This window comes from Pongo pygmaeus, chromosome 20 (assembly GCF_028885625.2).
Source record: "Pongo pygmaeus isolate AG05252 chromosome 20, NHGRI_mPonPyg2-v2.0_pri, whole genome shotgun sequence".
In the NCBI taxonomy this organism is placed as follows: domain Eukaryota; kingdom Metazoa; phylum Chordata; class Mammalia; order Primates; family Hominidae; genus Pongo; species Pongo pygmaeus.
In genome coordinates this window covers 5520357-5548159 of record NC_072393.2, presented here as the reverse complement: position 1 = coordinate 5548159, position 27803 = coordinate 5520357, and the positions used below count along the sequence as shown (strand labels likewise).

Below are 27803 nucleotides of genomic sequence, written 5' to 3'. Positions count from 1 at the left end.
CCTTCCCCAATACCCTTGCCAATGTGGGAGAACAGGAACTGAGTAAAAAAAATTTTTTTTCTGAGATGGAGTTTCGCTCTTTTTAGCCAGGCTGGAGTGCAATGGCGTGATCTCGGCTCAACGGAACCTCCGCCTCCTGGGTTCAAGCGATTCTCCTGCCTCAGCCTCCTGAGTAGCTGGGATTACTGGTACATGCCACCACGCCCGGCTAATTTTGTATTTTTTTGCAGAGATGAGGTTTCTCCATGTTAGCCAGGCTGGTCTCAAACTCTTTATCTCAAGTGACCCACCCACCTCAGCCTCCCAAAGTGCTGGGATTACAGGTGTGAGTCACCGCACCTTGCGCAACTATGTAAATTTTTACCAGTCTGATAGGCAAAAATCTTATGTCATTTCAAAATTTGCTATTCTGCAACTACCAGCAAGGGAATCTTTTGGTCTCTAGGCCACATCTGCTTTTTCATTTATCTGTGAATTGCCTGTTCATAGTCTCTGCTCCTTGTTGACTGGGTTGCCTGTTTTCCTTACTGATTTGTCAGAACATTCAATGCTTTCTGGATATTAGTTTCTTCCTTATTCTGTGCTATAATATTTTCTCCCAGACTGTTGCATACCTTATGGGTACCTTTCTTAACAGAGGCTTAAAACTTTTATGTAGCCAAATTTCTCTTTCTTTGTTGTTTCTCAGTTTTATTCTTACTTCAGGTCTTTCTTATTACTATATTATAAAAAGTACTAAACTAGCTGGAATTTCTATTTTACACAAGAAGGGATAAGATTAGAGCTTTCCCCCACCATCAAATGAACAAACCCTCAAACGTTCTGTTGTGTGCAATATCCTATCATCAAAATTAGAGGAAATCCCTGTATTTCCGCCCCCAGAATTTTAGTTATTCTTGTACATTTTCTTTTTAGACTATTATGGAACACATTATAAAATTTCCTTTTAGGTTACTCTGGAGAAAATTGACAATTTTCTGATAAAAAGTCATCATATCTAGGAAAATTTTCTCTAATAAAAAGTCATCACATCTAGGAAATTTTTCTCCAATTAGTGATTCTGCAGGACTTGAAAATTTCCTGTTAATTGTATTTACTATTTAAGAATGTTATGTACATTTCAATGTCAATCTGGCAACATGCTTAATTCTTTGATTCACTAATGATATAACTGTCACCTAAAAAATCCTGGAGAAGTGATTAACAATTTTAACCAGCTAGCAAGTTTGCCAAACTGTTCATGAGGGCTTTGTCACCTTTCTTAAGCTGTTTTTGGCTTGCTTCGGATTGCTTTAACAGTACTTAATTTCCTGAGGTACAATCAGCCCAGCAGATCTCACAAACCAAGTACTGGCCCAGGAGTTGACATCCTAGTAACAAAAGTACATCTAAGTTCCAAGACCCTGGTTTCTTTTTTTTTTTTTTTTTTGAGATGGAGTCTCGCTCTGTCGCCCAGGCTGGAGTACAGTGGCGCAATCTTGGCTCACTGCAAGCTCCACCTCCCGGGTTCACGCCATTCTCCTGCCTCAGCCTCCTGAGTAGCTGGGACTACAGGCGCCCGCCACCACGCCTGCCTAATTTTTTGTATTTTTAGTAGAGACGGGGTTTCACCGTGTTAGCTAGGATGGTCTTGATCTCCTGACCTCATGATCCGCCTGCCTCGGCCTCCCAAAGTGCTGGGATTACAGGCGTGAGCCACCGCGCCTGGCTCCAGACCCTGGTTTCTAATAGTTCTCCTCAAAAAGGCCCAGGGCACCTGGAAGAAATGGCTGACTCCGGGGAAAGGGTAGGAAAAGCATAAGATGAGACTCAAGTACCCTGCCATTCCAGAAGGTAAAAAAGTGTCCAAAGAATGGCATGAACATGTGGAAATGACAGGGGAGCCTGTCTGACAGGGTTCCCAATGGAACGTTTTGCACGTTGTAGTAAATAAGCATAAAGGCTTTCAACCTATGGAATAAAATAATCTAAGTTCACACAGATAAATGAGGGCGAAGGGCAAGCTATTCCTTATGTCAGTAAACCAAGTAATAAACAAACAATAACAAAATTAAAAAATCACCATTTGGCAACCACCAGAATAAATGAACAGACAGGAACTGGTGGTTGCTGAAACTAATGGAGGATGAGCAGGATATTTACAAAGTCTCAGAGTATCTTCCCCACAAATGTAACTGTGAAAAGGAAAACAGTAACTTTCCAGTGGAGAAACCTGGCCAATAGCATTTGAAGTCAGCTAACATGGCCAGTAATGGCTCAAACTGACACCATGTGCCTCTGGATAGTATACTCTGTTGACAATATAGGCTGGGCGTGGTGGCTCATGTCTGTAATCCCAACTCTTTGGGAGGCCAAGGTGGGAGGATCGCTTGAGCACAGAAACTCAGGGTTGCAGTGACCTACGATTGCACCACTGCGCTCTGGCCTGGGCAACGGGGCAAGACCCGGTTTCAAACCAAAACAAAACAAAAAACAGGAATACAACATGTCTGGTGTATTTCTAACTTGATCCTTATTATGGGGCAGGGAGAACCCAAACCAATTCAAATAGAAAAACAAACTACAAAATAAGTGTAAGTGTTCAAGATTAAAGAAAACTAAGGAAACATGACAACCTGATGCAATGCGTGACTCTGGACATTTTTTGTCTGAGTTATAGAGAATATTATCGGAACAAACTACTGCATCTAAATGAGGACTAAGACGAGATGGCAGTATTGTATCAATGTTAACTTCCTGATCTGGACATCTACAGTTAGGTAATATCCTTACTTTACCGCAGTATGTAGGGCAAAGGGGCATATGCGCCTTGCAACTTACCAAGCGGCGTAGTAAAAATATACGTACAAGGAGAGAAAAGGACAAGGCAAATGTAGTCAGATGGCAATATTTAGGGACTCTGGGTAAAGGGTATATGGGAATTCCTTGCATAAACTTAAGTATGAAATTGCCAAAATGAACAAAAACTAAACAAAACAAGCCAGCAGCACAGGATTGGGTAATACTTAACCAAGCAAACAGGCCAACTTTGCATCTCCAGTTACAAAAACATTCTCAAACACCATAAAACAACCTATTAATTTGTACTTTGTGATGACACTACAAATAAATTTAGTTTCCTGGTAATTATTTTTTCAAGACAGAGTCTTGCCCTGTTACCAGGTTGGAGAGCAATCACAGCCCAATCATGGTTCACTGCAAGCTCAAATTCCCGGACTCACGCGATCCTCCCACCTCAGTCACCTGAGTAGCTGGGACTACAGATGCATGCCATCATACCTGACTAATTTTTCTAATTTTTTGGAGAGATGGGGTCTCACTATGTCACCCAGGCTGCTCTCCAACTCCTGGGCTCAAGTGATCCTTCCGCCTCGGTGTCCCAAACTGTTGGGCTCACAGACGAGAGCCATCTCGCACAGCCCCTGATAATTATTTCGAGAGTCTGCTAAGATGGTGAGAGTCATGTCATGTGGAATGTGACTTTTGCTGTATAAGCAGTTTTTAAAAGAAATGTTAAAGTGACAATTCTGTTTTGGCCAAGTGCTGTTTAAAAGGGATGTTATTTTCTCCAAGTCCAAGCAATAGGAGGAGTATTGAGATTACTTGACATATGCTTTCTGGAATTTTAAAGCATTTTGAATTCACACATTACAGCAGTCCCTCTATTTTCGGTTAAAATCTTGATAAAACCCACTGATAAAGTAGTTGAAAATAATTCAAGAAAATTTATAGACCTGCCCTATCAGATATCAAAATGTACTGTAAATTCCTAGAATAAAACTGATTACAAGAAGCAAAACAAAACAACAAATGAGACACAAAAGAGCTAGTATTGCATGGCTCCATTTTACATGAAGTTCTAGAATGGGTAAAACTAATATCTGGTGAAAGTAATCACAACAGCGACTTTTATTTTTGCAGGGGCTGGGAGGGGAGACGCACTGGGAGGGGCAGAAGTGATCTTTCTGATGACAAATGTTTCTTTTTTTTTTTTGAGACACAGTCTTGCACTGTTGCCCAGGCTGGAGTGCAGCGGCATGATCTCAGCTCACTGCAACCTCCGCCTCCCAGACTCAAGTGATTCTCCTGCCTCAGTCTCCCGAGTAGCTGGGATTACAGGCATCCGCCACCATGCCCAGCTAATTTTTATATTTTTAGTAGACGGGGTTTCACCATGTTGGCCAGGCTGGTCTCGAACTCCTGATCTCAGGTGATCTGCCCGCCTCAGCCTCCCAAAGTGCTGGGATTACAGGTGTGAGCCACCACACCCAGGCTAAATGTTTCATATTTTGATCCCTACCTACCTCGCACCACATGCAAAACACATTCTAAATTAATTAAACCTTCAAATGTAAAATGTAAAAATAAAACCATAAATATTATTCTTTCTATATATAACATAGAGTTATATATACAGTTTTTTTATTTTTTTTATTTTTTTTGAGACGAAGCTTCACTCGTCGCCCAGGCTGGAGTGCAGTGGCGTGATCTCGGCTCACTGCAACCTCTGCTTCCTGGGTTCAAGAGATTTTCCTGCCTCAGCCTCCCAAGTAGCTAGGATTACGGGCGCCCGCTACGACACCCAGCTAATTTTTGTATTTTTAGTAGAGACGGGGTTTCACCATGTTGGCCAGGCTGGCATTGAACTCCTGACCTCAGGTGATCCACCTGCATCATGGGATTACGGGCGTGTGCCACCGCACCTGGCCTTACAGTCATATTTTTTATAATTTAAAAGCAAAGAAGTCCTTTTAAAGCATAACATAAAATCTAGAAGCCTAGTGATCAAAATATCACAAGTTGAATCAAATGACAAATTAAAACAATAGAAACATTTTATATGAGTCCTTATAACTCAATAAGACAAACAACTCAGCACAGAAATCGGCAAAGGGCATGAAAAGGCCATTCAGACAACACAAATGTCCAATTATCAGAAGAGTATAATCTGTGAAGAAATGCAAATGAAAATCTCACCTGCAGAAAAATGCAGATAAATACAATGAAATACTTTTCTTCTATATAACAGGCAACAAGGTAACAGGCAAACAAGGTAAGTTTGATGTTGAGTTTAGTGAAATAGGCACTCTCACCCATTGTTGGTAGGGTACAACCTGTTGGGACACCTTTTTGTTTTTGTTTTTGAGACAGCCTCACTCTGTCGCCAAGGCTGGAGCACACTGGCACTATCTTGGCTCAATGCAACCTCAGCCTCCCAGGTTCAAGCTATCTTCTTGCCTCAGCCACCTGAGTAGCTGGGATTACAGGCACCCGCCACCACACCTGCAAAATTTCTGTATTTTTAGTAGACGTGGGGTTTCGCCATGTTGGCCAGGCTGATCTTTTGATCTGCCCACCTCAGCCTCCCAAAGTGCTAGGATTACAGGCGTGAGCCACTGAACTTGGCCAGGACAGCTATTTGTAAACTAGCTATGTGAAAATAAAAGGCCATATCCTTGGAGTCTAAAATTCTCCTTTCACTAAGTTATCAAAAATTATATTACTTTGACCACACAAAGGTATTTATCTCTGGTTCGTGCAAACACTGAACATTGGAAGTACCGAGTGATAATTGGAAACAAAAATCTCCAGACGTCTAGTAATAAAAAGACTGATGGGCTAAATTGCGGTATATTTATTCATACAGAAGATTATCAGCCGGTTAAAAAACAATGAGATTTTGTATAGCAAGATCACAGGTTTTTTTAATGAAAAAAATATATGCATACAGGTGTGTGCACATACCTACATATTTACCTTTTTCCCCCCTCACTCTGTGCCCAAGCTGGAGTGTAGAAACACACTCATGGCTCACCGCAGCCTTGACCTCTTGGGCTTAAGCAATCCTCCTACCTTGGCCTCCCTAGTAGGTGGGACTACAGGTGTGTGCCACCATGCCCAGCTCATTGACTTTTATTTAACTTTTTGTTTTTCTAGACACAGGGTCTTGCTCTGTAACCCAGGCCTAAGTTTACTTTTAAACATTGTACATACACACACAGTCTGCAAAAGTATGCCTAACTTTTAGTAGTGGGCTGTCCCGACTGTGAACAACTTCTGCTTTTTACTCCCATGCACGTATTTTAAAACCTGCCGGGCGCAGTGGCTCACACCTGAAATCTAAACGCTTTGGGGGGGCTAAGGTGAAAGTACTGCTTGAGGCCAGGGGTTCAAGGCTGCAGTGAACTATGACTGCGCTACTACCCCCCATCTGAGTGACAGAGAACTCATCTCAAAAACAAAACAAAAACGGCAACAAAAGCCTGTAGTACAAGTATTTGCTTTTATCAGAAGAAAAAGGAAAACAAAAAAGGAGATCCACAGGCTCTGTTTTTTGCTTTTATTATTTTTCTCCATTGATTTTCCAGGACTCTTTGCCTTGGCAGAAGTTTACTTGAGTAAAGGCAAAAACACACAATGTATCATGAGCCACAGAAGTGACTTCATTCTGCTGTTCTCCCAGCACTTACCCCAAACACTGTGGCCTGACTCTCAGATATTTAAACCCAATACTTCACCACCAAGTATTAGTTATTATCTCATTTAGTTTTGGGCCCTGAGAACCAGGCCTTCAATGACAGGTTGGGCAACCCTATCGGAAACTCTGACATCTTCTGAGCACTGACATATTGCAACAAGTAGAAAATTCCACACCTGATGTGTGGTGGGTTACAGTCAAAATATTAGTGAAAGTTTTGTTTCATGCACAAAATTATAAAAAATATGGTATTAAATTATCTTCAGGTGTATAAGAAACAAATTTCTTGTTTAGGTTTGGGCCCCAATCCCAAGATTATCTCATTATGCGTATGAAAATACCGCACAAAATCCAAAAAACGAAACCCTTCTGGTCCAAAGCATTTCAGATAGGGAAAACTCTACATGAACCAAGAGAACATTCGGTCTACAAGCCCAGCTTCAGCTGATTCTTTTTTTTGGAGGGATGGAGTCTTGCTGTTGCCCAGGCTGGAGTGCAGTGGTACGATCTGGGCTCACTGCAACCTCCATCTCCCAGGTTCAAGCAGTTCTCCTGCCTCAGCCTCCCGAGTAGCTGGGATTACAGGAGCCCACTACCATGCCCAGCTAATTTTTATATTTTTAGTAGAGACGGGGTTTCATCATGTTGGCCAGGCTGGTCTCGAACTCCTGATCTCAGGTGATCAGTCCGCCTCAACCTTCCAAAATGCTGGGATTACAGTTGTGAGCCACAGCGCCCTGCCTCAGCTGATTCTTTCTGAAGCCAATAGTTGAGTATTACCAAGTTAAACCATTGAAGGGGAAAGAAAGATAAACAAAACACAGCCCTAGTCCTCATCAATCTGGTCTTGACAGAAGGCAAGATGACATAAATATTAAACCAAGGTATAAGGAACTATGCCACGGGACGACAGAGGACCCAAGGAGACGAGCTGCTATTGGTGGGATGGATCAGTTGTCTTTTGAGGAACTAGGTCTCTAAGGCAGACAGATGGGGAAGGGTGGGCGGAGCGAAGTCACAGAGAACCAGGAGAGTAAATCATGTGTTTGGGGCGTGACTAAAGCACAGGGTGTGGGGGATGGGCAAGAGAGATTTCGGTAAGATGGTGAGAGTCAAGTCATGTGGAATGTGACTTTTACTGTATAAGCAGTTTTTAAAAGAAATGTTAAAATGACAATTCTGTTTTGGCCAAGTGCTGTTTAAAAGGGATGTTATTTTCTCCAAGTCCAAGCAATAGAAGGCTCAGGCAGTCCTAAATACTTTTTGGACTCCATGTTGGAGTTCAGTGGTGCCATGATAGCTCAATGCAACCTTGAACTCCTGGGTTCAAATGATCCTCCCGCCTTAGCCTCCCAAGTAGCTAGGAAAACAGGCATGCCTCGATGCCTAGGTACTTTTTTTTTGGCGGTGGATAGAGGCAGCCCAGGCTGGTCTCAAACTCCTAGATTGAGACTATTCTCCTGCCTTGGGTTCCCAAAGTGTTGGGATTACAGGTGTGAGACACTGTGCCCTGCCTCCCCCCGCCCTTTTTTTTTTTTTTTTTTTTTTTTTTTTTTAAAGAGAGACTGGGTCTTGCTCTGTCACCCAGGCTGGAGTGCAGTGGTGCAATCGTTAGGCCATAGCAGGCTTGAGCTCCTGGGCTCAAGTGATCCCCCTCCTGAAACTCCCAAGTAGCTGGGACCACAGGTGCATGCCACCATGCCTGGCTAATTTCTTTTTGGTGGAGATGGGGGTCTCCCTATGTTGCCCAAGCTGATCTCAACCTCCTGGGGTCAAGTAATCCTCCCGGTTCAGCCTCCCAAGCAGCTGGGACCACAGATGCATGCCACCACACCTGGCCTTTAAAAGTTTTTTTGTAGAGCTGGGTTTTGCTATGTTGCCCAGGCTGGTCTTGAACTCCCAGGCTCATGTGATCCTCCTACCACAGCCCCGAGTCGCCTGGGATTACAGGCACACGCCACTGTGACTGACTCCCGAAAGACTCCTTATTTAAGGACCGCTGACAATCTACAGAGGAAAATGAATAAAGGACAAATACTCCTTCCATCCTTCGTTGGAATTCCCAGATACCAAGAAAACAAAACACAGTAGAGAGATCTTGAAAGAAAATGCAAAGCCTCACTGAAGGCTCCCAGTTCAGAGTGGTTCACAAGTCCAACACACAGACAAGTAAACGAGGCACATTAGCAATGTATTCGTTTTGAAGAAAGCACTTAACACGAAACTTGCTTATGAAATCCTCCATACCTTTGCTAGACCTCTTTGATGTTTTCTTGTTTCCCTCGGAGGTAATTTCAATTTCGTCAGGATTACCACCTTCATCTTCAATTGCCTAAAAAGAAGGGAAAAGTAAAGTTGATCCAAAAAGCCAGCACACACACTGCTTTCAGAGAGCCTTCAGGTGACAAGGAAACTGTATTTTTAAGATCAAAAAGCTGCTGCCGCCCTCACCACCCAAGGCCTGTGGCCCATCCACTCATCTGTTATCTTGTCTACACTGGAGACCGACTGACGCCACCAGTTCTTAGCTGGGTGGTCCCAGGCGGGTTTACTTAGGTGCTCAGTTTTTGCTTCTTCCTCCGGAACATGCGGCTAATAATAATATAGTACTTACCCTGGAAGGCTGTTGTGAGGACTCTACTAGCCATGAAAAGGAAGCACTCAACAAACAGTAGGCTTATCTGGTTCATCTTCTTCCTAAGCCCAGAAGAACTCAAAAAGGGAAAGGCACACTCTCCATTTCCTCTGACTTTACTCACAAAATACTCTTTAACCCTCCAGGGACTCCCTCTACGCCGTGCCTGTACTCAGTACTGTGTGGACAGAATACTAATGCTCGCTGGCTGGGATCCTACTGTGTGTTACGCACCAGACCCATCACATGCATGACCTCATCCGATCCCCATCACGTACATTCACGACCGACTCCAATACCTCATTCTCAACCACTACATGATTGTGCCTCATCAGATATTGAATTATAAGAATTTCTTGGCACGCCCAGCCTCCCACCCCAGGACTCTGTCATTCACTTCAACTATGCCCATCCGCAGCACAGTGCCTGGCATCAACTAAGCCATCAGTACCGAACACGTCAATCACGATGACATCCCTAGAAACTTAGCTTCAGGTTAAGTTTTACTGATAACTTTTCCAGTCTTTACTCTCCTGTCCCATGAGCACAAGTTTTGTTTACATCATTTCACATACTGTGTTTTATTTGCAGAGGTTTGGAAGCCTCAAAGTTTCCCAGGTGGGTAAGTCTGAATTGAGATAGGGCCTGGGGGTTCCACACCTCATCTTTACCATCAGCAACAAAAATCTCTCCTCTCAGAAGCCAAAAAAGGGACTGAAGTTCTTTCCTGGGATCAAGGAAAAGTACAATCACCAAGTCCCTCACCCTTTTCCCAGGGACAGGCAATTCTGAAACACCACCAGAAGAGAAGCAATGCCCTAGGCAGGTGTCCTGTTTCCCCTTTTTGCTCTTTTGCCCTTCCTGGAAAAATAAACCAAGAAAGGGACACCAACAGGATGACAGAAACGGGAAGAGAATGAGATCAGGAACTCCAGACTGGCTTGGGTGAGTAGCAGACAGGGATACGGGCTGGTGGTATTCTTGTTTTGGGACCAGATCTTGAAGCAAATAAAAAGGAGAAGGAAGAAGGAACAAATCTGTGCTCTCAGAGATGACAGTGAGTGATGGGAAGCCTCAGTCACCAGCTTGACAGGAAGATCACAGCAGCTTTTCAGGCCTATGGACCGTCCAGGGAGAAAAAAAGGATAAAGCCTCTTAATTTGGCTTAGCTGATGGGAGGCCCTGGTGGCGGGGCACCACACCTGACCAGCCGCCAATCTCCACTCTCTGCATTTTGTCTGGGTAAATATGTAGATCAATGGACTTCCTGCCTTATCTGAATAAAGAGAGAATCCATAGTGAAAAGAAACACAAGCTGGAGCTTTTAAAAGGCCTATGTGACTCTGGCCGAGACAACTATCCACCGTTGAGCCCAGGGTTTCTCATCAGGAAAAAAAAATAATCCCTACTTCTTCTCATCACTAATTAATAATAAAGTCCTGTGATCTCCGTAGTTCCGGAGCCAGGATGGTGGGATGTGTCACCAGCCCCACTGCCTGCAGGGGCTGGGGGGGTGGGTGGCCAGGCAGAGCAACTACAGGGGAGCGGTCCCGGAGTAGCCAGGTGGAAGAAAGGCAGAGAAAGAAACCGACAGGAATAAGGAAACCGCAGGTGGCTAACCTTTACTTGCCTCTCTGCTTTTCCTAGGGATCCCTTTGAATCCCCCAAGGTAGGCGTTAGAGCCCCCGATCTGCGAATGAGGACTCGCGGTGACATAGAGACGAAAAGCGAATCGTGATGGCAACCACACACCGAGTGTTTACATGCGCCAGGCAGCACGCCAAGCCTGCTCCACGCAACCTTATTTAATCCCCAAACCAAAGTCCTATTGCTTTTTTTCTTCTTACAGGAGGGAAAAAAAAAAAAAAAAAAGAGGACTCAGAAAGGGTTCAAGGTCTCCTATGGCCAAGATCCGGCCACTGAGAGCTGGCACGGTCCCCGAGTCCAGAGACACTGACCGAGCCGGGGGAGCCCAGGCTCTGCCCGCCTCCCAGGCAGTTCTGAGGCCGGTTTTAAAGTCCACCCCGGGTCTCCCCTCATTTCACATTTCGGATCGCTACCGTCAACACCACTTTTCCTTCCTGCCATGTTACTTCACCGGGCGAGTACCGGCAAACCGTGAAAACTGGGTTGTGGTCGTTTTTTTTCTACTTTTCCCTTTGAGTATGTCCTACGGGTGTTTCCTTTGTAAATCAGCCCCGATTCAGGCTGGTCGGTCCCCTGTGGGTCACAAGGCATCTTCCCTGGGGAAACCAAGCAGCCGGCTCAGGAATCCCAGGGCCTGGGTTCAAATCCCGACGCTGCCCGTCCTCGGCCGTGTGACCTTGGCCGAGTCCCTTCCCCTCGCCTACGAAGTGAGGGTTTCAGGGTCTCGCCTCCAGGTACGGAGGCGGGGACGAGACGAGGGGAGAACCCTCCTCTCAGTGGACGATGTCACCCGTCACCGTTTCTCCTGCACGCGTGCCGTTTTTCTGGTTCTCCTGGCCCCAATGCGGCGTTAGGATTTGAACCGAGGCCCAGCCGGCCAAGGAACTCTCGCCGGGGCCTCGGAGGAGCCGGGAGACGCGAGAGCGCCAGGTCCGGGGAGGCCGCGAACGGGGCCGGGGGCGGACGCCAGGGCCCGCGAGCCACCGTCGCGGCCAAGAGGACCCCAGACTCACCCAGTCCCCGCCCTCGGGGCCCCAAATGCACCTTCTTCAGCCGCTCCATCAAAACGCTCTTGTTGCCGCTCGAGTCCACATTCCGTTTCCTCAGCTCCGCCCGCAGATCGATCACTCGCAGGTCGCTGAGGCGCCGCGTCCCGGTCTCTGACGAGGCGGAGCTCAGAGCCGCCGCGCCCGCCGCTCCAGAATCGCCCAGGCCTGACAGAGTCTCCGCCATTCCAGGGACCCTGGCTCCGCCGCCCACTTTCCACAGAACCGGGCCGGTTTTATCAGGCTCCTAGCACAAAATGGCGCCGCCTGCGAGGGAACCGCTCCAGTCGCCCCGGCGCGCCTTGCTTCTGCGCAGGCGCACCAAGCGCAGGGTCTACTATCCCGGTTGCAACTGCACATGCGCAGTGAGAACAACGCGGGGATGTGCGCAGACGCGTTGCATCTCGTCAGCCTCCCGCCGGGAACTGCCGGGACGCATGCGAGCTGCAGAGTCAGCGCCTGCGCGTTGTGCCGGGGAACGGGCGGTTGGTCGACGCGCGAGCGTCCTTGCTGCTAAGTACGCTGGTGGGGCGGTGCGCGTGCGCGGCCGCAAAGCGGGGCGGGGGGAAACGAGTGCGTTTTCCTCTTAGGCGGCGCCATTTTGTGTTCAGAGCCGCTACAGCTGCCGGCGGTGTGCGACTGAGTCGGTGGCGAAGACGGGAACGCGACGATGGCGGAGACTCTGCCCGGGTCGGGCGACTCGGGCCTTGGCACGGCTTCTCTCGGCCCGGGCGTTGCGGAGACTGGGACGAGGCGGCTCAGCGAGCTGCGGGTCATCGATCTGCGGGCGGAGCTGAAGAAGCGGAACCTGGACACGGGCGGCAACAAGAGCGTCCTGATGGAGCGGCTCAAGAAGGTGAGGCGGCGCGGGGCTCGGGGGTGGCGCAGGAGGCCCGGGCACGCCCCCGCCAGCACCTGTCACCGTGGTTCCCGGACCCGGGGCGCCCTGGGTTCGCCACGCGTCTTGGCCGACCCCGGCTCGAGGTGTCGGGCACCCAGGGGGCCGGCTGTGTGACCTTGGCCCGTCACTGCCACTCTCTGTGCCTCCCTTTCTATCTTCCTTCCACCTTTTCTCCTCAAGCGCGCTCAGCGTCCGGTCTTCTCGGCTACCATGTGGCCCCAGGACCCCTCCTGGGGCTCCCGATCGAGCCTTGGCTCTGTGACCTTGGGCAGGTGCCTTTCTCTCTGTGCCTCAGTTTCCTCCTCCGGAGAATGGGTGTCTGGTGGACTCCAGAGCATTTACAGGAAAGGGGGCGGTGCTTGTTCTTGCCCCAGGGCGTTGGCCTTTATGAAGCTGTCCACCCGGGTCCCCCAGATCTTCTCGTGGCCGGCCCCTTGTTGTCATTTTGGGTCTGCCTGAGACATCACCTTCCTGAGCGCCCTCCCTAATGCGCTGCCCCACCTCCTTGCCAGCTCACCGGTGCTGCGTTTGTGTCGCGTCTCGCTGAAAGCAGGGGCTAAATGCAAAATATTAAGGGGTTGGGAATTGTCTGTCTCCGCAACTGGAACAAACAACTTGAGCATAGGGAGGGAGCTTGTGGGTGCCCAGTCCTGGACCCGGCAGGTGGCAGGCACTGAGGGACCTGTTGAATCTCCCCAGGCTGGCTGCTGTTCCTCCTCACCAGCGGTGGCCAGCCCTTCGCCGAGGCCGGCCAAGTGCAGCCTCTCTGTTCTAATTTGTCCCATCATATAACTTTAAAGTCGAAGGTTGGGCAGTGTCGAGTTGAGTTGCCATTTTGGAACTGGTCCTTGACCCCAATTCTGGAGCTCCTGCTCACAGCCTCCCTCTCCTTTGTCATTTGGACCCAGAGAGACCCAAGTTGTGCGGGGTTCCTCCTCCGCCTTTTGGGCTTGCGGCCCAGATAGCTGACCCGGAGTTGCTCTTTGCAAGGACGGGTTTGCCTTTGTTTCATGGGAGGTTGTTACTTGTAAGGAACAGTGTGTGCCCTGCAGCTCTTAATGATGTTGTAAAACTCATCTCTGCCTAATAGGCGGTTAAAGAAGAGGGGCAAGATCCTGATGAAATTGGCATCGAGTTAGAAGCCACCAGCAAGAAGTCAGCCAAGAGATGTGTTAAAGGTATTGTACATATGCTGCTTGGGGCTTGAGTGTTCAGAGAATGTAGAGAAATGGTGTGTAGTGCTCTTCCCGCCCTCTAGGCTGGGAGAATTTCTCTGGTCCTCGGTGTCCCCCCACTAAGAGTTAGCTTTGGTCGTCACAACCTAACAAGTAGCTCTGTCAAGGGCACAGGGAGGAGGAAAGATATAGGTGCCAGGTGCAATTAAAATACATGAAAAACGTTTCAGCTTCTGCCATTGGGATTAAAAGTCAACTAGAGAAAGACAAGCTCTTAAAGCTACTTCTACGGGTCTGAGGAACCAAATGTACCTACTTGGCTTCCTTCCTGGTTCAAAAAATAGGTCTTAACCCAAAGAAAAGGACACCAACCCGAGACCGAATAGAACTCAGCTTTGCTAGGGTCCAAAGTAGATTGTTGGGGTATTTGCACTCAGCCTATTTTTTACTATTACGGTTTTTGAATGCGAAGATTTAATTCACAGACCGTTAAATTCATCAGGTTAAGGTGTACAATTCAGTGCTTCCTAGTGTATACACAAGGCTCTGCCACCACCACCACCGTCTCCTGGATTTTCATCACCCAAAAAGGAAACCCGGTCCTCATTAGAAGTTAGTCGCCTTACTTTTCTCCCTCCAGCCCCTGGCAACTACTAATCCACGTTCTGTCCGCATAGATTTGCCTATTGTGGACGTTTCATGTAGATGGAATTGTACAACATATGGCCATTTGCATCAGCTTTCACTTAGCATAATGCTTAAAGTTCATCTGTGTTGTAACATGTATCGATACTTCATTCCTGTTTATGGCTGATACCAGTTATTTTTGGAAGCATTGAATTCCATAAAACTTTGAAGCTTTGACTACCCCAGTTGGTATTGTTCTCATTGTTAGGTTTTATGGTGATAAGGATAATATAATGTAGGTTTCCTGTGCAGGGGGCCTGTTTTCTTGGAAAAGTGCTAAATTCAGGCAGTGGAGGATCATTGCTTAGAAAGTAGAAAGAAATTGTAGCATTTTTAACAATTTCATTTTGTTTTTTAATAGCTTTTTCTTCTTAATGTGTTTCATAACACATTCACTGTTTAAAACGAGTGCATGTGGTTTGAAAGATTAAATTTTTTAGTTAGGTTGCATAAGAGCTTTAAGTTAAAGTTTAATTTTGAAACATGGATGTGTTTTTACTGTTCTTGTGACTGTCTGTATTTCACCTAGAAGGCCCAGCCTGAGCAGATTCAGAGTGTGAGAGACTGATCTACAGCCGGAAATATAGTTTATCTTCTATTTAGGTGTTAACTTATGCATGATGTGAATTTTCTTTTTTTAATGGTTGGGAAAACTGCTTAACAATAAAGTTTAAAAGTTTTGTATGTAGGTGCTCATTTTAAAACTGTAAAGTTCAAGACTTGCCACTCAAAATATCCTTGGCTTTTAGCAGGAATTTAACGGGGATTTTTTTTTTTTTTTTTTTTTTTTTTTTTTTTTTTTTGCGATGGAGTTTCACTGTTGTTGCCCAGGCTGGAGTGCAGTGGTGTGGTCTTTGCTCACTGCAACCTCCGCCTCCCAGGTTCAAGCGATTCTTCTGCCTCAGCCTCCCGAGTAGCTGCGATTACAGGTGCCCGCCGCCATGCCCGGCTACTTTTTTATATTTTTAGTAGAAACGTGGTTTCACCATCCATGTTGGCCAGGCTGGTCTCGAACTCCTGACCTCAGGTGATCCACCCGCCTGGGCCTCCCAAAGTGCTGGGATTACAGGCATGAGCCACCGCGCCCGGCCTACCAGGGATCATTTCTAATGATCTTTGCATCATTAGAAAAACTAAACTTAGCTGAGTGCTTTGAAGACCTGCCTGAATGTCTAGATTAAAGCTTAGGTGGATTCAAAACTACTTGGAATTAGTGTTTTGTCAGGAAAGCTTGGATGATAAAGTTCTTCTGTTGCTATAAAAAGGACTTTTGTAGCCTCAGCTCTAGTGAGGATTAGAAGGGCTTCTGATCCCTTCTCATTCCTTTTTCAGAGAAGTAACCAAGCCCAGAGAGAGCCCAGGTCTTCAGGTGGTGCTTAGCCCCTGCAGGCCTCATCTTCCATCCTGAGCTGGTGATGTTCTCTAGAGGTGTCGGGGCACGTGGCTAATGGATAAAGCACAAGAGCCTTAGGACTTTGTGGTTGCAGTTAGGGCCTGTGATTACATACAACTGTTAGATCAGGAGGAATTCACCAGTTAATTTTCGTTTCAAGCACTATGCAGCAGTGTTCAGTTGAGTCCAAAGTTGGACTCATTCTGGGAACTCACCAGTAACTGCTTCCTTGCAAAAATTGAAGTAGCCAAACTTGTTGAGGGAAAAGCGTCCTCATTATAAATCAGAGTAAGAGTCTTCACCAAAATTAGGAGTCCTAGGCAACATTGTAGGTGGGTTTGGAAAAAATAAAACTTGGATTAAAAATTTAAGTTTTAGATGCCATGTGGGATTAAAGTAGGATTTTCTTACATCTGTGTCCCCGACAGTGGCAGCTTTTCGCTGGCCAATGCCAGGTGTCGGGGATTGGGGCGTTGCCTGTCTGCGCCACATTAGCTTTTCGGTGATGCTTTTTGGTCAGCATTTCTCCAGTTTCCGGCCTATGTGGGCACTGCAGGCTACTATTTAGGGGCCTAGAAATTGGGTGCAATTACCAAACATTTTTAGACAACGTATTTCAAAAGGATATGCTGTGTTTAGATATAATGGGAAGTGGGACAGCTGAGTTTTAGAGTGCCAGCTTTGGAGCTCAGCCAAATTCTCATGTGTCAAATGCAGATAATAAAACCTGCTAGCGTTGTTAGGCATCTTAAATGATAGACTGGAAAAAGCTCACGTTGCAAGACATGCAATTAAACTGCATTTCTTGAGCGATTATTGATAACAGTGGTGAGTGAGACTCTTAAGGTGTAGACCCTGCAGGTTTTTTATGTTTAATTTTCTTTCTTTTTTTTGAGACGGAGTCTTGCTCTGTTGCTTAGGCTGGAGTACAGTGGTGCTATCTCGGCTCACTGCAAGCTCCGCCTCCCGGGTTCACACCATTCTCCTGCCTCAGCCTCCCGAGTAGCTGAGACTACAGGCGCCTGCCACCACGCCTGGCTATGTTTCTCTATTTTTGGTAGAGATGGGATTTCACCATTTTAGCCAGGATGGTCTCGATCTCCTGACCTCATGATCTGCCCGCCTCGCCTCCCAAAGTGCTGGGATTACAGGTGTGAGCCACCGCTCTCAGCCTAATTTTCTTTTTTAAACAATTTATGGAAGTAATACTTTTAGATAATTTGGAAAATGTAAAAAGTATGCATGTGAAAATAAAATTCTCATCTTAGCCCTGAGTATTTTAAGTCTTGTTGATGATTATTTTAGGCATATTCACCTGGATTTTATAAACATATCCTTGCATATACACTCGCATGTATACAAATAGACACTGGCTTTTAAGAAAAGTATATATATTTTTTATGTTTTATTTTTCTTTGTGGGTGTGTATGTTAGAGAGACTCGATCTTACTCTGTTGCCCAGAGTGGAGGGCAGTGGCATGATCGTGGCAGCCTCAAGCTCTCGGCTCAGAGCATCCTCCCACCTCATTCTCGCCTGTAATTGGGAGTACATGACATAACACCATACCTGGCTAATTTTTGTATTTTTGGTGGAGATGGGGTCTCACTTTGTTGCCCGAACTTGTCTCTTAATTCCTAGGCTCAAGCGAGCCACCTGCCTTAGCCTCCCAAAATGCTGGGATTACAGGCGTGAACCACTGTGCGTACACTGTGGGCATTTTTTTCTGTTTCATTAAATATTCTTTAAAAGCATACATTCTTTAAATATTGTGAGACATTGGATGGTGTCCCACAGGGTTTCTCAGCATTGGCACTGTTGACAATTTGGGCTGAATAATTCTCTGTGGTTGGGGAGTATCCTGTGCATTGTAGGGTCGTGACCAGCATCACTAGCTACTGATGCTAATGGCATTCCCCCAAGTGATGACAACTAACAATGTCTCCAGACATTGCCAACCATTCCCCCCCAGTTGTGAACCATATCTGAATGAAAATGTGCTGAAATTTGTTTCCCTTTTGGGTGTTTAACAGGTATAATAGGACAGATATCTATGTTTTGAACTCCTTGTCAGATATGCTAAAACTCAAATTCCTGGAACAAAGGGTATGCACATTTGTAAGGTTTTTGATACATATAGAGCCTCAAGTTTATTCTCAAGGTTTCCACTTTTGATCTCCTCCACCCTCCTTTTGCAATTCCTAGCAGAATTCTATCAAATGTTAATTTGTGGTCACAAAACCCAGGATGATTCTCGACTTTATGGCAGCCTTTGCCTTTTTGCCTTGGGGGAAAAAAAAAAGTTCTTGAGCTGCAAAATGACAAAGACCTACTTGAAATGGGTGGAATATAGGGAGAGCCAGCAAATCACTAACTCATTATGTTATTTTATGTTGCAGTTCTTTGCTTACTAGATGGGTATTGCATTTTTTTGTTGGTTTGTTGAAAATGCCTGTTTTTATCCTTTGCTCATTTTTTTTGTGATTTTTTTCTTAGGTTTGGAGTGTTTTTGAAATATTTGGAAACTTTTAGATATTTTGTGGAAAATCAGACTACTCTGAATCTAACAGGAATCCTAGATTTTCATCTCCCTGTTGATGGCTTACTTAGAACACCAGTTGAGGTCGGGCACCGTGGCTCACGCCTGTAATCCCAGCACTTTGGGAGACCGAGGCTGGTGGATCACGAGGTCAGGAGTTCGAGGCCAGCCTGGCCAATATGGTGAAACCCCATCTCTACTAAAAATACAAAAATAAGCTGGGCGTGGTGATGCACGCCGGTAGTCCCAGCTGCTGAGGAGGCTGAGGCAGGAGAATCGCTTGAACCCAGGAGGTGGAGGTTGCAGTGAGCCGAGATCGTGCCGCTGCACTCCAGCCTGGGCAACGCAGTGAGACTCCATCTCAAAAAAAAAAAAAAGAAAACAAATTGAGACAAAATTATGTGTGACAGGAGAGGGGAGACTTTTAGTTTATCTTGTAATGTGTTCTAAGATTGAAATCTATTCTGCATAAACTAATTATGAGGTAGAACTTGAGTGTTATCTGATTGAACAATTATTCTGTAATTAGGACTGAAGATGGAGGAGGAAGGCACAGAAGATAACGGCCTGGAAGACGATTCCAGAGACGGGCAGGTAAGTGATGTCAGGGTAGAGACGACAAGCAGCAGCTCCCTGTCCTGGTCCAGGTGGTCATTAACGACTCTTCTTCCTCTTTACAGGAGGACATGGAAGCAAGTCTGGAGAACCTGCAGAATATGGGCATGATGGACATGAGTGTGCTAGACGAAACTGAAGTGGAGAATAGCACTGCTCCAGATTTTGGGGAGGATGGCACGGACAGCCTTCTCGATTCCTTTTGTGATAGTAAAGAATACGTGGCTGCACAGCTGAGACAGCTCCCGGCTCAGCTCCCAGAGCATGCTGTAGGTAACTTGGAGACACGGCAGGATGTGCCCATAGCCCCGAGGCACCTGGCGCTCGCATGCTGCTCATGTGAGGGAGAACACAGCTAAACTGCCATGAACACATAGTTCGGTTTCTAAACCCTGGTGTTAAACCATGTCCATTTAAACACTGTGTAGGTCAGGGATTTACTAATAGATAGTTTTTCTGTAGTACTGGGGAGTGTTTTTATAATTGGCTGGGAGACACTTTCAAAGCATGTGGTAAGTCATAAAATAGAAAGCTCTGACATAAAAGATTTTTCTCTTCTGAGATGAGGTCTCAACTGTTAACCCAGGCCGGTCTTGAACTCTTGGGCTCCAGTGATCCTCCTGACTAGCTGGGCTTATTGGCACAGTCCACAGTGTCCATTTAGTTTTTTCCTTTTAAAATACAGTTTTAAGAAACAAAGATGGTTTGTTTATTTAGAGACAGGGTCTTGCTCTGTTGTGCAGGCTGGAGTGCAGTGGTGTCATCATAATTCACTGCAGCCTCAGCCTCCCAGGTTCAAGCAATCCTCCTGCATAGCTGGGACTACACAGTGAACCACCACGCCCAGCTAATTAAAAAAAAATTTTTTTTTTTTAGAGGTGGGATCTCACTAGGTTACCCAGGTTGATCTTGAACCCCTGAGCTCAAGCAATCCTCCTGACTCAGCCTCCCAGAGTGCTGGGATTATAGGTGTGGTCCACCACGCCCAGCTCAAAAATGGTTTCTAATCTCATCATGTAGATATTCCTCTTAATGTTGTGTTTTGTTTGTTTGTTTGTTTTTGAGACAGAGTCTCGCTCTGTCACCCAGGCTGGAGTGCAGTGGCAAGATTATGGCTCACTGCAACCTCCGCCTCCCTGATTCAAGCAATTCTGCCTCAGCCTCCTGAGTAGCTGGGACCACAGGCATGCGCCACCACGCCCAGCTGATTTTTTTGTATTTTTAGTAGAGATGGGGTTTCACCATGTTGGCCATGATGGTCTCCATCTCCTGACCTCGTGATCTGCCCGCCTTGGCCTCCCAAAGTGCTGGGATTACAGGCTTGAGCCACTGTGTCCAGCCACCTGGCTAATTTTTTATATTTTTGGTGGAGATAGGGTTTCATCATGTTGGCTGGGCTGGTCTCAAACTCCTGACCCCAAGTGATCTGCCTGCCTCGGCCTCCCAAAGTGCTGGGATTATAGTGGTGAGTCACCATGCCTAGCCTGTTAATGTTGTTTTAAGCAAGGTTAGGCAGTTACATTAAAAGATGTAAAGTACAGTAAAGACAACTACCAACCCTGCTCCCCAAAGGGACTGACTGTGAGCATCCTTGTATGTAAAGGAGGAACTTTGCTCTGTTAGGGCTTTCCCAGCTTTTCACTTCTAGTGTTTCGGCGTAGAGCTCTCTGGTGGGGCTGTTTAAATACCACAAGCTGTCACTGTCTTCGAGCTGATCTTCATTGTAATCTGACTGATGTCACGTGCCCAGTAAGTGGTTTTGTTTCCTTAAGGCATTGCAGCTTTCAGCTTGGGGGTGGAAATGCCTCCGTAGGACTGAACCTTAAACCTTATGGTCAAAAGTCATTGCCTCCAAATTTACCATCCTTTGACCTAAGGCAGCACTGAGCAACTGGTTAGCCGCCTTTCTCAGTCTGATACTGCTGTGTGTTTATTGTTTTCAGAGTGTGTACTTCTCAGTTAATGGAGGCATCCCAGGTCATGAGTTCAAATCTAGAAAGAAAAAAGAAAATATTTGGGAGCGCTCTTTTTGTAGTTCACTTAAAAAGAGCTTCAAATTTAGTAAAAGTTGGTGTTAACAGTTTTTCTTTTATTTGGCATGTAGTAAAGAGAAAATGACCAAGTTAGATGTTTGTTTTTAATAAAGTAGGCTAGGAGGGCCAGGCGCGGTGGCTCACACCTATAATCCCAATACTCCGGGAGGCTGAGGTGGGCGGATCACCTGAGGTCAGGAGTTCAAGACCAGCCTGGACATGGTGAAACCCCGTCTCTACTAAAAATACAAAATTAGCCGGGTGTGGTGGTGCATGCCTGTAATCCTAGCTACTCGGGAGGCTGAGGCAGGAGAATCGCTTGAACCCAGGAGGCGGAGGTTGCAATGAGCCGAGATGGCGCCATTGCACTCCAGCCTGGGCAAAAGGAGTGAAACTCCGTCTCGAATGAGTGAATGAATGAATGAATGAATAAAGTAGGCTAGGACAAAGTGCCCGGTTAGTGTTACCTTAAGAGTATTGCTACCAGGTGAAATTGGAGGGGTGCAGTTTATCATTTTGAGTTCTGCTTTGGAAATCCTGTGGTTGGAGGGGTATGTGGTAGTCACCAGTACTTAGAAACTGCCTGGGAAATTCATTCGTTCATTCACCCAGTACAGACAGGGCATACCCACCTGCAGGCCGCTGCCAGAGGCGCTGGTGGAGCAGAGCCACGGGGTGTGTGTTCTGGCGGAGAGGCAGGCGCTGAACTGAATGACCCAACAGTAGACTTGTAGATCGCAAAAGGTGCCGTGAGGGAAATAGACACACAAGTTGCCTAAGCGAGGTGTCGGCCTTGGTTTTCACAGCTCTAGCCTCCACGAAGTCATCTTCCATTTTGTTTTTCAGGTGGATGGGGAAGGATTCAAGAACACTTTGGAAACTTCATCGTTGAACTTCAAAGTAACTCCAGTAAGTTACCATCTGGTTCTGCATTGCTGGAAATGTTAATCGAGTGGTTGATTTTCCATAATGAAAGAACAGTGTATATGTATATGGAAATGACTGGATACTGTGCTGGATGCTGGGGTTAAGAGGTTAGCAGAACAGAAACAGTCTCAGGGCTGGCCATCTAGCAGGGGCAGTGGGATCAAACCAAGTATGTAACCAGAAGGGAGAAAGAAGTGTGATGAGGGAGCGGTTCTGGTGGTTGGACTTCAGAAGTGCCTGGAACTCTTCCCAGAGGTCTGACGGATAGGTTGAAGAGGGAAAGAAGAATTTGGAGCAGAAAGTTTGGGTGGTGTCTCTGATGCAAAAGAGAGAGGGGAGCACACAGGGTTGGATAGAAGCCAGAGGTGTTGCAGAGCAGCTGGGCCCGCCTCGCTGAGTCTGGGCCACCAGAAGGATTGGACCTATTGTCCTAAGTGAGCCAGATGTCGGAAAAGGTTTTCAGCAGAGTAGAGAGATCATTTTGTTATGACAGGTTTCAGTTACAAATAAGTTTATGTTGGGAGAAGTATTTTTTTCTTAAATCCACTGTGACCTCTTCTCTGACAAAGGGGGTCTTTGCCACCTGCAGCAGCCACTAGGTCAGCTTGGTCATGGGGTGGGTGACATGGCAGGGCAGGGCTCAAACTCGGGAGAATGGGACAGACTTATCATTAGGGACCTGCTGTTACCAGGGAAACTGTTAAAATGAGCTGGTTTTCATCAAGTTATTGTAGGATGGAATACATTTTTTGGAGACAAGAAAGTTTTGTGGAAACAGGCATTTATTCACAGATGATTGAAAGCCATATTTGCTGGTGAAATGTATCTGCCCCATGTTTAAAGTGACTTGTGGATTTGCTTTTTCTTTTTTAAATAGGACATTGAAGAATCCCTTTTGGAGCCAGGTACTGATAAGAGAAACACGACAGTTATGGTTTGAAAGTTTTCACACTATTATTTTAAAGCTGTCTATATTTTAAGCTGTGTTATGATCTTGTAAATTGCTCTAATGGTGGACAATCCAGATCATACAAGGATCAGAGATTGGAAACCCACTCGTATCACCAGATCTGTGGAAGAGCCATTCTGGCTTCTTGAGGTCAAATACATTTGGTGCAATGTAGTGATTCTTTTCATCTCTAACCACGTAGAGTGGCATTTAATTCCCCCCGTCCCCATGATTCCTCCATGTGTTTCTACACATGAAACAGATCTTGTGATATTTTGCTGCAGTCGTTTTGATTAACGCAGTTAAGGCAGGATAAAGCTGTTGTCAGGGCACTTACCACCTGAGAAGTGACTGGATTCCAGAAGAGGAAACAGAGTTTCTTCGTGAAAATTTTCAACATATTATTCCCCTTCCGGACTGCGTTTATCTCCCACCGTCAGAAGAGATTCTGATTTTCATATTGGATTGTTCTGTTAAAAGAAATTCAAAGAAATTTGGAAGTTGAGCTGTCATTGAATGGTGATTGCATTCGGTTCAGCACCTTGGACATTGGAAAATCAGTCAGAAGACCCAGACTTGAACAAAAACTGGAAGAAGACTATTGAGAAGCAGCCGCGTGGTTGTAGGTGTTTAAATCTGTGGGGGCCTTTTCTCTTCCGTGTAGCGTAGAGGCTTACCTAGAGGCGGTCGCAGCGCAGGTAGTGTAACCAGTATAACTTTGTGTACCCGCGGGTTTTCCAATCTCTGTGTAGCTAGCAGTTCTCTTCGTGTTAGTGTGGCAACCGTGCCAGTTCCACATTTGTGATTGCTTTATTTCCCTGGTAATTAAACCTTGTGCCATTCTATTCCTGTTAAATCCGTAGAAAATGAGAAAATACTCGACATTTTGGGGGAAACTTGTAAATCTGAGCCAGTAAAAGAAGAAAGTTCCGAGCTGGAGCAGCCATTTGCACAGGACACAAGTAGCGTGGGGCCAGACAGAAAGCTTGCGGAGGAAGAGGACCTATTTGACAGCGCCCATCCGGAAGAGGGTGATTTAGATTTGGCCAGCGAGTCAACAGCACACGCTCAGTCGAGCAAGGCAGACAGCCTGTTAGCGGTAGTGAAAAGGGAGCCCGCGGAGCAGCCAGGCGATGGCGAGAGGACGGACTGTGAGCCTGTAGGGCTAGAGCCGGCAGTTGAGCAGAGTAGTGCGGCCTCCGAGCTCGCGGAGGCCTCTAGCGAGGAGCTCGCGGAAGCACCCACGGAAGCCCCAAGCCCAGAAGCCAGAGATAGCAAAGAAGACGGGAGGAAGTTTGATTTTGACGCTTGTAATGAAGTCCCTCCGGCTCCTAAAGAGTCCTCAACCAGTGAGGGCGCTGATCAGAAAATGAGGTTTGTTTTTTCTCAGTTTTAGACCAGACGCTATCTCCTTTTCATTGGTCATTTAATGACACACATAAGCTGTTTTTTTCTGCAATTGGCCAGCCAGACTGACGAAATTGTAGTTGTGCTTCTAAAGAATGTTTCGTTTCTCTTTGTGTATTTTTAATGGGTGATTCAATCCTTTTCTTTTTCTCAACCTACCATGGTTGTGTTCTTAAATTGTTAATTGTTATCTTCAGCTAAATCGAATTGACTTTTACAAGTCTGACATTGTATTTTTGGGGTCAGATTTTCCAATATAAGCTTGCAGAGGTGTCTTAAAATTTTATTTCAGACTAATTTTCTGGTAGGTATTCAGTTTTAGCACATAATCATATTTTTAGTTTTGTTCTCTTTCGTTTTTTTCCTGTATGAGTAACATTAACTTTTGTCTCTAGCTCTTTTAAGGAAGAAAAAGATATAAAGCCAATCATTAAAGATGAAAAAGGTATGATTTAACTTAACGTGGTAGGGAGCCATGTATGGTTCCCTTATTTTGGGAGGAGGGGCCTGGAGATAAACACACTTTGGATTCAGTAATTCGTTTTGTTATGGGTTACTGGAATCAACCACCTAATGGTTTCTTGAGAGACTAGTTTTAGAAATTTGCAAGCACCTGCATTTTATGTTTCTCTTGTGGTTGTCATCTATGGGATGGTGAAAAGCACATTACAAGAAAGGAATAATTCTGCTCATTGAAGACTGTTTCAAGGATTTTAGAGACTGCCGTCTTGGATGAGATCTGATCATCAAAAGACATTTCAGTTCATAACTGACATGGGCATGATTATTCCTTGAGTAAGGAAACTCAGTTTTTGCTGTCCAGATTTTCAGCCTTCTGTGTGTTGGCATGTGTGTGTGCATTAAATTCTTAAGTCAGCAGTTGGGATTGGGCGTCGTTAGGGTTTTTAAAGAGGGCTGCGATCTTAAGAATGGTTGTGCTTCCTGTTAGGCCTTGGGGTGATGCCTAAGAATCTCCCTCTCGTGCCAGGTCGGGTCGGCAGCAGTTCTGGTCGGAACCTTTGGGTCAGCGGGCTGTCCTCCACAACACGAGCTACGGATCTCAAGAACCTTTTCAGCAAGTATGGGAAGGTATGCCTTCCCTTGCCTCATACCATCCACTGTGATTCAGAGTTAAAAAGGAAGCTCTGCCGGGCGCGGTGGTTCACGTCTATAATCCCATCAGTTTGGGAAGCTGAGGCAGGAGGATCGCTTGAGCCCAGGAGTTCAAGACCAGCCTGGGCAACGTAGCAAGATGTTGTGTTTACTAAAAAATCAAACGACAGCAGCAAAGCTCGCCCAGTCTTGTGCAGTGCACCTTGTTTCCTGACTCACAGTAACTAGGGTGCGGAGCAGGGCAGGTGGTTGGTCATATCACAGCAGTGCTCAGAACAGCTGTATGAACAGCTGTATAAACAGCTTCTCTCTCAATGTTCTTGGGGTTCTTTCTAACTGTTCTCAAAGAGACTGGTGGTCTTTTGTCCTGTGCAAAACTTAAAGCTTACATGATGAGACTTTTCCCTTAAGAATAATTTGGGAGGCCGAGGCGGGCAGATCACCTAAAGTCATGAGTTGGAGACCAGCCTGGCCAACATGGCAAAACCCTGTCTCTACTAAAAATACAAAAATTAGCCAGTCGTGGTGTTGTGTGCCTGTAGTCCCAGCTACTCGGGAAGCTGAGGTGGGAGAATCACTTGAACCCAGGAGGCAGAGGTTGCAGTGAGCCAAGATTGTGCCACTGCACACCAGCCTGGGTAACAGAGCAAGACTGTGTCGTTTAAAAAAAAAAAAAAAAAAATGAAGTGAATAATTGACTGTCATATCAATTAGCATTTTAAGTATATAGTCTGATAACTAGAAGATGATTGTGGTTCAAAAATAAATCACTAAGATGCTGCTCATGGGGGCTGGAGAAAAGTAGTACAATTCAGCAGCTTTCCAAAGGAAGTTGAGGAGGACAATTTAAAATGATTCCACTGTTTGAAATTAATTGAGTTTTCTTTTTTTGTTTGTTGTTCTTTTTTTTTTTTTTTTGAGACTGTCTCTCGCTCTGTTGCCCAGGCTGAAGTGCAGTGGTGTGATCTTGGCTCACTGCAACCTCCGCCTCCGTCCCAGGTTCAAGTGATTTTCGTGCCTCAGCTTCTCGAGTAGCTGGGATTACAGGCACCCACCACCATGCCTGGCTAATTTTTGTATTTTCGGTAGAGATGGGGTTTCGCCATGTTGGCCAGACTGGTCTCCAACTCCTGACCTATGTGATCTGCCTGCTTGGCCTCCCAAAGTGCTGGGATTACAGGCGTGAGCCACCGTGCCTAGCCAAGAGTCTTCTGGTAAGCAGTTGGCACTGCCATGGTCTCCTGGGTGCCTCTGGGGAGTGGCTTCCACGGGACAAGGTTCGGACCATTTAGTGTCTGGACGGTGCCCTGATTCCAGGCAGAGTGGGGCCTGTCTGACACAGCCTTCTGGGTACAGAAGCCTTCCTTTGTCTAGGTCTGTGTCACCCGATCAGGTGTTGGTTAATGTTTCATTGCTTAAGAAGCAGACAGGACCCGGAGAAAGCATGCTGTTCAATTTTTCTCTGAACAGTCTGTGTTCAGCAAGGGCTTAGGAAATTCTTATAGCCATGAACAACCTGTTTATTCAGTTACTTTGTTGACTTCACTCAGACACTGATGATTAAGCAGAGGTAAACATACATGGTCACTGTCATCACAGATTTTTTAGTCTGGCGGGAAAAAAACCATTTAAGAAATAAACACATATGATGTGTTGTGATGAGCATATTAAGGAATGTTAGAGCATGCCATCAGTGTGTTGGGGAGGCCGTGTTTAGATTCGGGAGGCAGCTTCAGCAGACCTCGCTGAAGAAGTGACATTCAGCTGAGGCGTGAGTGATAGAGTTGGCCTTACCTGTGGGGCTCAGCTCTGGACAAAAACAGAAGGACGTAGGAAGGCCAGAGGGGCAGGACACCACTCAGCTACTTGACTGAAGTATGCAGAGGCTCCAGGGCGGATGGCACAGCTCAGGCATAGGGACATACAAGCTTAGTATGGTGCCTGCTCTCATTTGGGTTTTGTCTGTCATCAGGAGAGATGTACTTGTAGGGATGATTACTTTGATGGGAAGGTAGAATGACCCCATCATTGGCTTCAGCTCTGATATGGGACGGGGCAGCTGTGTTTCTCTCAGGAGAGTCTTCTGTCCCTTTGGCCCTGGACAGATTCAGGCAGAGCCTTGACTCCTCCATTTGTGTGGTCAAAACCAAGGACGTCAGAGTCTGATGGGAACCTCAAGCTTGTGGGTTCCACCTTGTCATTTCACAGTTGGGGCCATGAGGTCCAGAGACGGGGAATGCCTTGCTTAGGTTGACGCACT

General features: G+C 46.1%; 2 protein-coding genes across 5 annotated transcripts in view; one reads left to right on the top strand and one right to left on the bottom strand.

The window, feature by feature from the left end:
- SAFB (scaffold attachment factor B) overlaps positions 1–12242 on the bottom strand; it is a 45813-nt gene extending 33571 nt beyond the window's left edge. For 3 of the 4 annotated variants that reach the window (XM_054463223.2, XM_054463225.2, XM_054463224.2), the window contains exons 1-2: positions 11805–12228; positions 8726–8810 (exon numbers count right to left, since the gene is read on the bottom strand). In XM_054463223.2, coding sequence (XP_054319198.1) covers positions 8726–8810; positions 11805–11993 — 274 coding nt within the window. In that variant the 5' untranslated portion in view covers positions 11994–12228. Of the gene's footprint in view, positions 1–8725; positions 8811–11804 lie in introns of all 4 variants that reach the window. The other variant, XM_054463226.2, reaches the window with a different exon arrangement.
- Positions 12243–12265: 23 nt separating this feature from the next.
- The window catches only part of SAFB2 (scaffold attachment factor B2), a 36043-nt gene continuing 20505 nt past the window's right edge, over positions 12266–27803 (top strand). Inside the window, exons 1-9 of the mRNA XM_054463222.2 lie at positions 12266–12662; positions 13798–13885; positions 19029–19093; positions 19180–19383; positions 21994–22056; positions 22952–22979; positions 23887–24397; positions 24826–24875; positions 25419–25519. Of these exons, the coding sequence (XP_054319197.1) occupies positions 12477–12662; positions 13798–13885; positions 19029–19093; positions 19180–19383; positions 21994–22056; positions 22952–22979; positions 23887–24397; positions 24826–24875; positions 25419–25519 (1296 nt within the window). The 5' untranslated portion in view covers positions 12266–12476. The remainder of the gene's footprint in view (positions 12663–13797; positions 13886–19028; positions 19094–19179; positions 19384–21993; positions 22057–22951; positions 22980–23886; positions 24398–24825; positions 24876–25418; positions 25520–27803) is intronic.